At 53.1% G+C, this 9,482-nt stretch overlaps 4 protein-coding genes across 4 annotated transcripts, besides 9 other annotated features; all 4 read left to right on the forward strand.

Moving 5' to 3' along the window:
- Positions 1–60: 60 nt before the first annotated feature.
- TraAM80_08621 (putative small GTP-binding protein Rab7) lies at positions 61–1,866 on the forward strand (the record flags this gene model as incomplete). Its single annotated transcript, XM_029385364.1, has 1 exon — positions 61–1,866. One exon carries the CDS (start codon positions 61–63, stop codon positions 1,864–1,866), a length of 1,806 nt encoding a protein of 601 aa, XP_029234796.1.
- Positions 1,867–1,898: 32 nt separating this feature from the next.
- Positions 1,899–1,917: a microsatellite.
- Positions 1,917–1,937: a microsatellite.
- An 83-nt stretch (positions 1,938–2,020) lies between these two features.
- Positions 2,021–2,073: a sequence feature (GA-rich).
- Positions 2,074–2,444: 371 nt separating this feature from the next.
- Positions 2,445–2,479: a microsatellite.
- A 317-nt stretch (positions 2,480–2,796) lies between these two features.
- Positions 2,797–2,823: a microsatellite.
- Positions 2,824–2,920: 97 nt separating this feature from the next.
- TraAM80_08622 (putative poly(A) polymerase) lies at positions 2,921–4,855 on the forward strand (the record flags this gene model as incomplete). Its single annotated transcript, XM_029385365.1, has 1 exon — positions 2,921–4,855. The coding sequence occupies one exon, from the start codon at positions 2,921–2,923 to the stop codon at positions 4,853–4,855; it is 1,935 nt and encodes a 644-aa protein (XP_029234797.1).
- Positions 4,856–4,862: 7 nt separating this feature from the next.
- Positions 4,863–4,916: a microsatellite.
- A 193-nt stretch (positions 4,917–5,109) lies between these two features.
- Positions 5,110–5,143: a microsatellite.
- Positions 5,144–5,159: 16 nt separating this feature from the next.
- TraAM80_08623 (putative protein kinase) lies at positions 5,160–6,905 on the forward strand (the record flags this gene model as incomplete). The annotated part of the gene is made up of 1 exon (XM_029385366.1): positions 5,160–6,905. The coding sequence occupies one exon, from the start codon at positions 5,160–5,162 to the stop codon at positions 6,903–6,905; it is 1,746 nt and encodes a 581-aa protein (XP_029234798.1).
- A 30-nt stretch (positions 6,906–6,935) lies between these two features.
- Positions 6,936–6,985: a sequence feature (A-rich).
- Positions 6,986–7,127: 142 nt separating this feature from the next.
- Positions 7,128–7,149: a microsatellite.
- Positions 7,150–7,490: 341 nt separating this feature from the next.
- TraAM80_08624 (phosphatidyl serine synthase) lies at positions 7,491–9,023 on the forward strand (the record flags this gene model as incomplete). The annotated part of the gene is made up of 1 exon (XM_029385367.1): positions 7,491–9,023. The coding sequence occupies one exon, from the start codon at positions 7,491–7,493 to the stop codon at positions 9,021–9,023; it is 1,533 nt and encodes a 510-aa protein (XP_029234799.1).
- Between the last annotated feature and the right edge of the window lie 459 nt (positions 9,024–9,482).

The following is a 9,482-nucleotide window of genomic DNA, read 5'->3' on the forward strand; positions in this document are numbered from 1 at the left end:
CCGGCTCTACTCCATAGAAGGGCAGGACCCCACGCAACACAAGAGCAGCAAAGGAGAAAGATGAAGCACGTCGATGTCACTGGAACACGAGACATGGGATCCGCACCTTTACCAACAATTCTGCGGGTATTAATACCATACGCTAGCAACATTAACAACAACATCACTGCTTATAATGGCGGTATCCTTCCGACGCCTCGGCCATCGTTGACGGCAAATTTGTTGGGAGGCTCCACTGGTAGTAGTAACGGTAACAGCAACAGCGGTAGCTCCTCAAACAGTTGTTTGCTAGTGAAGCCGACGTTGGACCCGTCTCTAGTCCGTTTGTGTCCAGAGGAATGCTGGGTGCCTGACGCGCAGGTGGTGACGTGCATGGGGCACGGATGTGACGTTTCCTTCTCACTGTTTAACAGGAAGCATCACTGCCGTCTCTGTGGGCGCCTCTTCTGTGCAGCGTGTTGTTCGCACGCCATCACGCTCCGCAATCACCACAGTACCCCGCGCGCGTATCGCACCTCCTCTTGGACGGAGGGTGTGGAGTTCACTGCGTCCCCCCTAGCTGGGCTGAATCTCGCCGGTGACACACCTGCGGGAGGGGACCCCAGCAGTTCGGGCTCTTTCCGCCTGTGCCAGTCTTATTCCCGACCTCCTTCACCATTGCTAGGGGCATCACCCACGACGCATCGTATTTGCTCTGCGTGCTACTACGAAATCCAGCTTGTTGTGCCGCGTCGTGATGGGAGTGGAGAGGTGCGGCGGAGGTGCCGTGGCGAACTAAAAATGTGTCAGTGGTCGCTTCTTGTCAGGGTGCTCTCGTACTTGAGCATGCATGACCTGCTGGAGGCCTCGCGTGTGTCCGCTGACTTTTACTTCATGTCGAGAGACAACGTGATTTGGTACCAGTATAATATGACCCAGCGACAACAGGAGGAGATGCAGCTGAGGATCCCAATGAGGCAGCAGAGTTCCACACTTTCGCTCCGCATGCGCTTTCTTCAGCGGCAGAAGGAACCTCTGCAGACGTTTAGGACCGACTTTGGCAACGCGTTTTTGACTGACGCCTCAGAGCGTGTCATTTCGCTGCATGCGCGGTACAACTTTACTCAGTTTCTGGACTTTGTTCGCCGAAAGGAGATGGCGCGATGTCGCGGGCTCTCCTCCTTCTCCGCCGCTGCCCGCACTCTTTTTTCTAGCCCTCTGAAGATTGCCATCATTGGCTCCGCGGGCGTTGGAAAAACACTTTTGGTGAGACACTTTGTTGGGTCGCAGGAGAGTGGCGGGAAACTGCTGCCGACGACGGGGTTTGTGCGCTACGAGAAGATGGTGCGCCTGACGGGCAGTGCGACGGCGCACGTTATGCTTCACATCTACGACACGTCGGGCGAACCACGATTTGAGGAGCTGCGGCGGTTTATTTGTTCTAACTGCCACGCGGTAGGTCTCTGTTACGACCCGTGCCGCAAAGTTACCCTTGTGGAGGCGGCGGATGTGATGATGGGGGTTGAGGGCGCCCTTGGACCGCAGCCCGTCGTGGTGTGCGGTATCCTGCGTCCTGCCGAGTCTGTGACGCGAGAGACGGACGTGCCGGAGGTGACGAACGTTGACGCGAGTGGCGTCACCGTGCGGGGACGAGGCACCCTGCAGTGCACGTGGAACAACTGTAACGCTTTTTTTCAGCAACTGGTGCAGTCGCTACTAGATCGCCTCGCCATGGCGACAGCACCGCAGTCGGTTGTCACGGCAGCATCCACCACACGTTCGGCGAACGATGAAAAGGAGGCCCTCATGAATCGCAGCGTTGCGCAGGAGTTGCTACGAATTGCTCTGGATCCCTCACCCATTGACGTGCTGATGGACAAGAATTAGGAGTTGAGAGTTTTTGATACAGTTTCATTGTTTCTCTCTCTCTCTCTCTCTGTGTGTGTGTGTGTGTGTGTACGGGAAGGCGTGTGTTCCATTGTACGTTGCGGGGGGGGGGGGGGGTGGATGGGAACGCACGCATGACACGTAAAGGCAAAACAAGGAAGAAAGAAAAGGAAAAGATTGAAAAAAACAAATGACATGAAGAAGAAACACACGCGTGACAAGACGGTGAAGGTGTAGAATACGGTGACTACGGTGCGCGTCAGGGAGCGTAGGTATTGGCATGCCGCCTTCCCCCCCCCACGTGGTGGAGTGGGGTTTGTTTATTAATGTTGGCTTCTTTTGCCGATGCGTACGAAGCCGAACACACAGAGGGAAACACACAAATCTTCTACTGCGTACGCGTGTCTTTCATCCCTGGATGGGATGGGATGAAATTACATTTTCGAGGGGACCCGCTACTTCTTCTCTGTTTTCCTTGTTTTTCTTTTCCACGCATGTATTACTGCCTATTGCTGCACGTGCATCTTTTTTTCATTGATACGCTTTTTGATCCTTTCTTTCCTTTGTTTTTGTCGCGTTGCTTCTCCTCCTCCTCTCGCTGCTGCTGCCGCTGAAGGTGCAGGTTTACTCTTGTTTCACCCTCGTTTTTTACTCCCGCCCCCCTCTCCACATTCTCTTCCTCGGCGTTGCTCTCTCTTTTTTTTTGTTTCATTTATTTTTCCGCAGTACTCCCGTGGTGGGAGTGCGCCGGTCTCTGCTCACCATGTGGACTGCGGCTTGCAGCCACCCGTCTAAGACACACACACACACGGCGGGGAAGATACGACGCTGGCGGCAGGGGCACTGCCAACGGGGTGTGTGGGGCGCGTCGAGGAGGTTTACTGGAGCTCACCTTCTTTTCCGCCTTTTTTCGCTTTCGTGGTAACAGTTTTTTTTTTGTTATTATTATTCTTATTAAATAGGCGCGTACGAAGAAACAAATAAAAAGAAAAAAAGGTAAAATAAGCTGCACACAGGCGCGGCACAACTGCACGCGGTGAGAGATCGGGTTGCCATGTCCATCGCAGACAAGTCCTTTTTGGCGAAGAAAGTCATCTCCGCGGATGGCCCCTCGCCCAAAGAGGAGGAACATAACGTGCCGCTTGTTGACTGGTGCGTGGCGGGGATTGAGCCGGAGGAGGAGGCCAACAGTCGGCGCTCGGTGCTGGAGCACCTCAACAACATTGTGCGTGCATGGATTCGCTCCACCATGATCACGGAGTTTCGTATGCCAGCGGAGGCGGCAGCACAAGTGGAGGGACGCATCTTCGCCACGGGTTCCTACCGCTACAACGTCCATGCGTCGGGCAGCGATATCGACGTCGTCCTCATCGCTCCCAACCGCATCACTCGTGAACACTTTTTTAACACACTCGCCCCATGCCTACAGCATGAATCGCGTATTACCGAGCTGCACTGCATTCGAGACGCCCGAGTGCCTCTTATTGCGATGGTAGCAGACGGAATTGACATTGATTTGTCCTTTGGGTCGATTCGACAGGATCGCGTGCCGGAAGTGATCACCGACGACCTGCTGCAAGGGCTTGATGACCAGTCTGTGCTAAGTTGTAATGCGGTGCGTGTGGCTCACAACATCATGGACCTCGTTCCACACAAGGCGTCCTTTCGTCAGGCCCTGCGCTTTATCAAGGCATGGGGAAAAGCACGCGGAATTTACAGCAATACATTTGGCTTCCCCAGTGGTATTGGGTGGGCCATTCTTGTTGCCTTTGTGTGCCAGTGCCACCCGAATCAGAACGCCGCAGGTATTGTGGTCCGCTTCTTTCGCATCTACCACGCATGGTTCTCGCCGAATCCGTACGAGACTGGCAAGGAAAATAGAGCCATCTATTTAACCGAGACAATGCGTGTTAAAACGAACCTTGGCCGCAGCTGGGACCCGCGCGAGTCCAAGTCCGATGCGATGGCGCTTTTCCCCGTTCTCACCCCTGCCGTGCCGTACGGCAATGCGTGTTTTAATGTGACACTGACAAATCTTCGACAGCTGTGTGTCGAGTTTGCCCGGGGGCATGAAATTTGCTGCTCCAGTCTTGCCACCTCCGTTGAGGAGGCCAAGTCATGCTTCGGTCCATATGGTGTGTGGAGTAGGCTTCTAGAACCTGTCAAGTTTTTTGGGGAATATAAGTACTACCTGCATGTCCAGGTTTCGTGCACGGACGCCGAGGCGTATCAGGGCTACATCGACGCTGTGGAGTCGAAGATACGCTTTCTTTGGGCTGGCACGGCAGAGACGCGAGGCCAGGCACTGGAGAATGTTCGTCACATTCGACTCCAACTGAATCCACGGCGGTATGAGGTACCTGAGGAGGCTGAGGTGCGGGCTCGTCTCCTAAAAAAGGGGTCGCGTAGCAGCGGTGGGGGTCACAGCTCTACGGAGTTGTTCTTTCAACAACGTTCTGGGGCGGTGGAGGGCGGCGCTGTGCAAAGGGCGTTTACTTGCCATTACTTTATTGGCATGCATGTGGATCAGAAGGCAACTACAAGGAAAATTGATCTTGCCCCAAGCATTCGAGCCTTCCACAGTATTGTACGGCAGCTTCGGCAATACAAAGAGGGTGTCACGCGCCTTCCCGTCATTACTGTGGAGGATATCTCAAAAATACCAGCATTTGTGAAGACGGCAGTCGGCTACAAGGAATCGGTGGCGGCGTCGGATGCCGATACAGCGGCGGCCAAGGTCCACGATGACAATAACGCCCTTTCCACAGTGGCTGGAGAGAAGCGTCCTCGTGACGACGAGGATGCAAAAACTGACGCAGGTGCGGCGACAAAAGTGGCAGCTCAGGAGGCCTTTGCCGCACCCGCGACAGGCACCTTTGGGACGCTTAATGGGAAATCAAATACTGAGACTGCGGCTGATGCTGCAAAGGACACCGTAAATGAGGATGATGATCCGGATTTAGAAGAGGCGCTAGGCCTTGGCTTTTGAACCAGGCGTTTTTTTTTTTGTTTGTGTGTGTGTGTGTGTGCGTTTTTTTTTGTTTGTCTTGGCGTTTAGTCAGTGTTGTAATTTTTTTTTTTTTCATTTGCGCAGGTTCCTCGGTACAACTGGTTTTATTTGTTTGACCTGCCTGCTGTTTCTCTTTTCCCCCGTTTATTTTTCGCTCCTTGACGCTGTTGTGCTGGCAACGTCGTAGAAAACACTCAAATCGTGTGATTTATTGACATAGTTTGAGCTTCCGGTATTATTATTATTGCTACTATTATAATTTTTTTTGTCGTCCACTTGGACAATGCTGCCGCTTAGCAGGTTGCCTGCCCGATGTGTAGCGCCAGGGGACTATGGTAAACTGCTGCAGACCTGTGTGTGGCGTGCATCGTGGCTCCGTGAGATGGAGGTGGAGGCAGCGCGTGAGTGGGACGTGTCGCTCCATACTGTAATGAACTGGGCCGCCCACGCGGCCTTTTTTGCCATTCGCAGCGAGTATTCCCCATTGCGGCGCTGGCTCATTTTATGCGGAGGTGGAAATAATGGTGGGGACGGGTATACGATTGCCCGCATTGCCGCGGATGCCGGCTTTCTTGTGACGGTGCTATCAATCAAGGGAACAAAGCCACTTCCTCCGGAGGCCACCGCCGCATATGCTGAATTGGTGAAGAAAGGCAATGTTCCGATTTACGAGGTGGAGAATTGGAGCGACGCTGCGGTATCGGAAAGTTTTGATTTGGTGGTGGACGCGCTGTTGGGTATAGGAATCACAGGGGCACCGCGTGGTGTTTACGCACGCTGTATCGACTGGGCGAACACCCTTAATGCTCCTCGTGTTGCCATTGACATTCCGTCTGGTTTGAACGCTGAAACTGGCTCTGTAGAGGGCCCGTGCATACGGGCAGAATCCACAGTCACGTTTATCGCGTTAAAACCAGGCCTCCTCACGGGTCGCGCACGCGATTACGTTGGGAGGTTGCACTATTCTTACCTGCCGTTTGGGAGCTGGTTCCTGGAAAGCGAGCGTCAGGAGCAGCTCTTTTGCCGGCGTCTGTCGAGTTTACATTTGGATTGGATTATGCACCCGCGATCCCCATGTGCACACAAGGGCATGAATGGCAAGTTGATTATCATTGGTGGTGACATTGGATTTGGTGGGGCGGTTATGATGGCTGCTGAGGCGGGACTATGCACCGGCGCAGGCCTTATTCGCGTTTTGTCGCGAGCACAGCACGCCATGACTCTTCTGTCTCGTTGTCCGGAGGTGATGGTGGAGGAGTTGACAGAAGCTAACCTTCAGAAGGGACTGGAGTGGTCGACGTGTGTGGCGGTGGGGCCGGGGCTGGGGCAGGGTGAATGGGGTTGCGAGGCCCTCGCAAAGGTTTTAGCATATTGTCAACAACATCCAGAGAAGCCGTCGGTGTGGGACGCGGACGCACTCAACATTATGGCGGCGCAGTTGCAGAAGGGGGGAGAGAATCCCTTTGCTACACCCCTTGCGAACCGCATCATCACACCCCACCCAGGGGAAGCTGCGCGGCTGCTGCAGTGCACCATTGATGAAGTCGAAAAAGATCGATTTCAGGCAGTAAAGCGGCTTGCTGAAACTTACGGTGGTGTGGCGCTGCTGAAAGGACCCGGCACCGTCCTGTACACCGCTGAAGGCATTGATCCCGCTGTGCTGAAAGGACCCGGCACCGTCCTGTACACCGACGAGGGCATTGACCCTGCTTTTGCTCCATTGACTACCGCACATAGTCTGCTTTCCATGCGCTATGTTTTGGTGGATGCGGGGAACAGTGGTATGGCCACCGGAGGCTTCGGAGATGTGTTGACGGGCGTCATTGCGGGACTGCTGGCGCAGAAGTTTTCTGAGTGGTATGCGGCGTGTGTGGGGTGTCTTGTCCACGGCACTGCGGGGGACCTCGCAGCCGAGGTCCAGGGGGGCGAACGAGGGCTACGGGCAACATCACTCCTCAAACACATCCCCGTCTGCGTCAATCTACCGCCGAAATGCGAGAGTGGTGGTAAAAATCGGGATTGTGAATGATAGCTGTGGTGGGGCTGCAAACAGGAAGCGAACAAACAAAAAAACAAAAACAAAAACAATCAATCCAAAACAAATAAAAAGTGAACATATGGAGAAAAAGCAAGTTGTGTGTGTGTGTATATGGGCTGGGGGAAGAGGTAGGGGGAAAAGTAGGGAGTTATCAGAAGTACGGTGAACTCCGGGATTCACTTCGTTTGACACCATCATTTGCAGGTGCGTAGGATATATATATATATATATATATGCTCATCTTTATTATTAATATTACTGTTGTTGTAGGTGTGTGGAATCCTCCTGTCGTTGTGTTTCGTTCTCCTTCCACTGTGACGTGTCAGTCCATGCCCCCTGCACCTCTTCGCCTGTGGACCCGGTGAGGAGTGGAATAAGAAACACAAGGCAAACCAATAAAGCGGCAGGGAACGCCGCACAGACGCATCGCATAAGGAGAGACCCCCGCATACAAACATATTAGGCGGAGAGTGAACGGTGACACACGATACATATAACTTTCACCTAACACAGTAAATATAGTTAAAGATAACGGTAAGGGAGGAGAGGGAGTGCGTGACCGGTGTATTTCTAGCGATGAGTAGAGAAAGTTGTTGGAGCCCCAACGGGAATTCCTCCAACAAACAGAAGGGCGAGGTCAACTCACCGAAGGATGCCAAAGCGAAAGACGGTGGTAACCAGTCTGGGGGTGGAGCGAGGAAAGTGGCGTCAGTACGGCAAGTCACAAAGGCGGATAACAGTATGGAACCCAGGCCACCGCGTCCTTACCTTAAGGAACTTGATTTTACCGACGTTGTGTACAGTCCCCACACTCTCACGGCATTGGTTGTGTTTATAGTCTTTGTTCTTCTTATGATCCGCTACTACTACTACCCCGATATGAGTATTGTGGCCAGTGTGAAACTTGGATTGGCGGCGTCTGCATTTTCCTTTGTGGTCTTTGGAGTTATTCATTTGCCAGACTCTGAGCTGGTGCGGCCACATCCATCTGTGTGGCGCGCTGTCTTGGCCCTCGCCGTATTATATGTAGTCCTGTTGTCGTTTTTGCTGTTTCAGAACTTGTCAACAGTGCGTGCCATTATGGGCTTCTACGACCCTTTGCTGCTGAAGGCACTGCCGGAGGGTCAGTATGCGGTAGACTGCCGCATTTCCACCCCAAGTGAGCCTTATTTGTTTTTTTACACGGCCTTTGACGTCTTTATTATTGCTCATGCCCTTGGCTACTTTGTGAAAACACTGATTCTTCGCGATTGGCGTCTCGCAACGTGTGTGTCCATTGGATTTGAGATCCTTGAAATTTCCTTTCAACATGTGCTGCCAAACTTCAGGGAGTGTTGGTGGGACCATCTGCTGCTGGACGTGCTTCTCTGCAACGGTGGGGGGACGTTGCTGGGGATGTTTATGCTGCGTCGACTGCAAGCAAAGAAGTACCACTGGGTCGCGCTGCAGAACATCAAGGGGTACAAGGGAAAGACGCAGCGCATTCTCGGCCAGTTTGGCCCTCGCAGCTTTGAAGCCTACGAATGGAATGTGTTTCATGACCCAAAAAGGTTTGTGCAGTTTCTCATGGTATTGATGTTTATGCTTCTGGAGGAGTTGAACTGCTTTACGATGAAGCACATTCTGCATATGTCACCAAAGTACCATCTTGTCACACTGCGGCTTGCGCTTTGGAGCCTCATGGCGATGCCGGGAATACGCGAAATTTACACCTACATTAGCGCTGAGAACACCAAGACGGCGCGGATGGGCGCAACGGCGTGGGTGTCGATATCTGCACTGTTGCTTGAGACGATTTGGATTGCCAAGTTGGCCATGGAAGGTGGTTACTTTTTGCAACCCATGCCAAGTCACATTGCGATCCCTTGGACGTTTGCCCTCCTCCTTTTCGCGGTGTGGTTTGCATTGTTTTTTGGTGTCGTCTCACTGCGACAGCGACAGGAGAGGTGTGGGGTGTGGTACGCTGTGTCGAATCTTTTCTTTTACGCCGGCTGCGGCTGCGTTCTGGCGCTGACTTTGATGGGCTTGCCTGACCTGCAGGTTGGCAGGCAATCTTTTGAACGCTTCGTGGCACCGTATGAGTCGCGGATCTTGTTTTGGCGTCAGTGAGCAAAAGCGGGACAGCAACGCATACAAGGCGAAAGAGCAACTGCACTCCAGCAGTGATGGCGGTACACTGCGGCAGATGTGGTGTGCGGCCCACAACCATAACGGCAGTTGCGGCATGTGTTTGCTTCGGCGGGACCCGCCTGAGGCTCTTAAGACCATGCGAAGCTGCGGGACTCATCTACGCTCTCCACTCCACACGTATTGTCTTGGCGGAGTGTGGTGGGTACTTCTTTGGTGTGGAGGGGGTGTTTGCGCTCGTTATATTTTTCCTGCGCCGCCATGGGCTGCGGTCCGACGGGTGAGGTGGCAGCCACGCAAAAAAGAGAAGAATGACAAAAAAAAAACGAAATAAAACTCATGCAGGCGGCAAATATGAGAAAAAGAGGGAGAGAGCAAAAATAGAAAAAAAAAGAAGAGATGAGAGCCTTCGGGTGGGGAACAAAAAAAAAAGGTGTGTGC

This window comes from Trypanosoma rangeli (genome assembly GCF_003719475.1).
Source record: "Trypanosoma rangeli strain AM80 chromosome Unknown Tra_15.4_contig_00441, whole genome shotgun sequence".
Classification (NCBI taxonomy): domain Eukaryota; phylum Euglenozoa; class Kinetoplastea; order Trypanosomatida; family Trypanosomatidae; genus Trypanosoma; species Trypanosoma rangeli.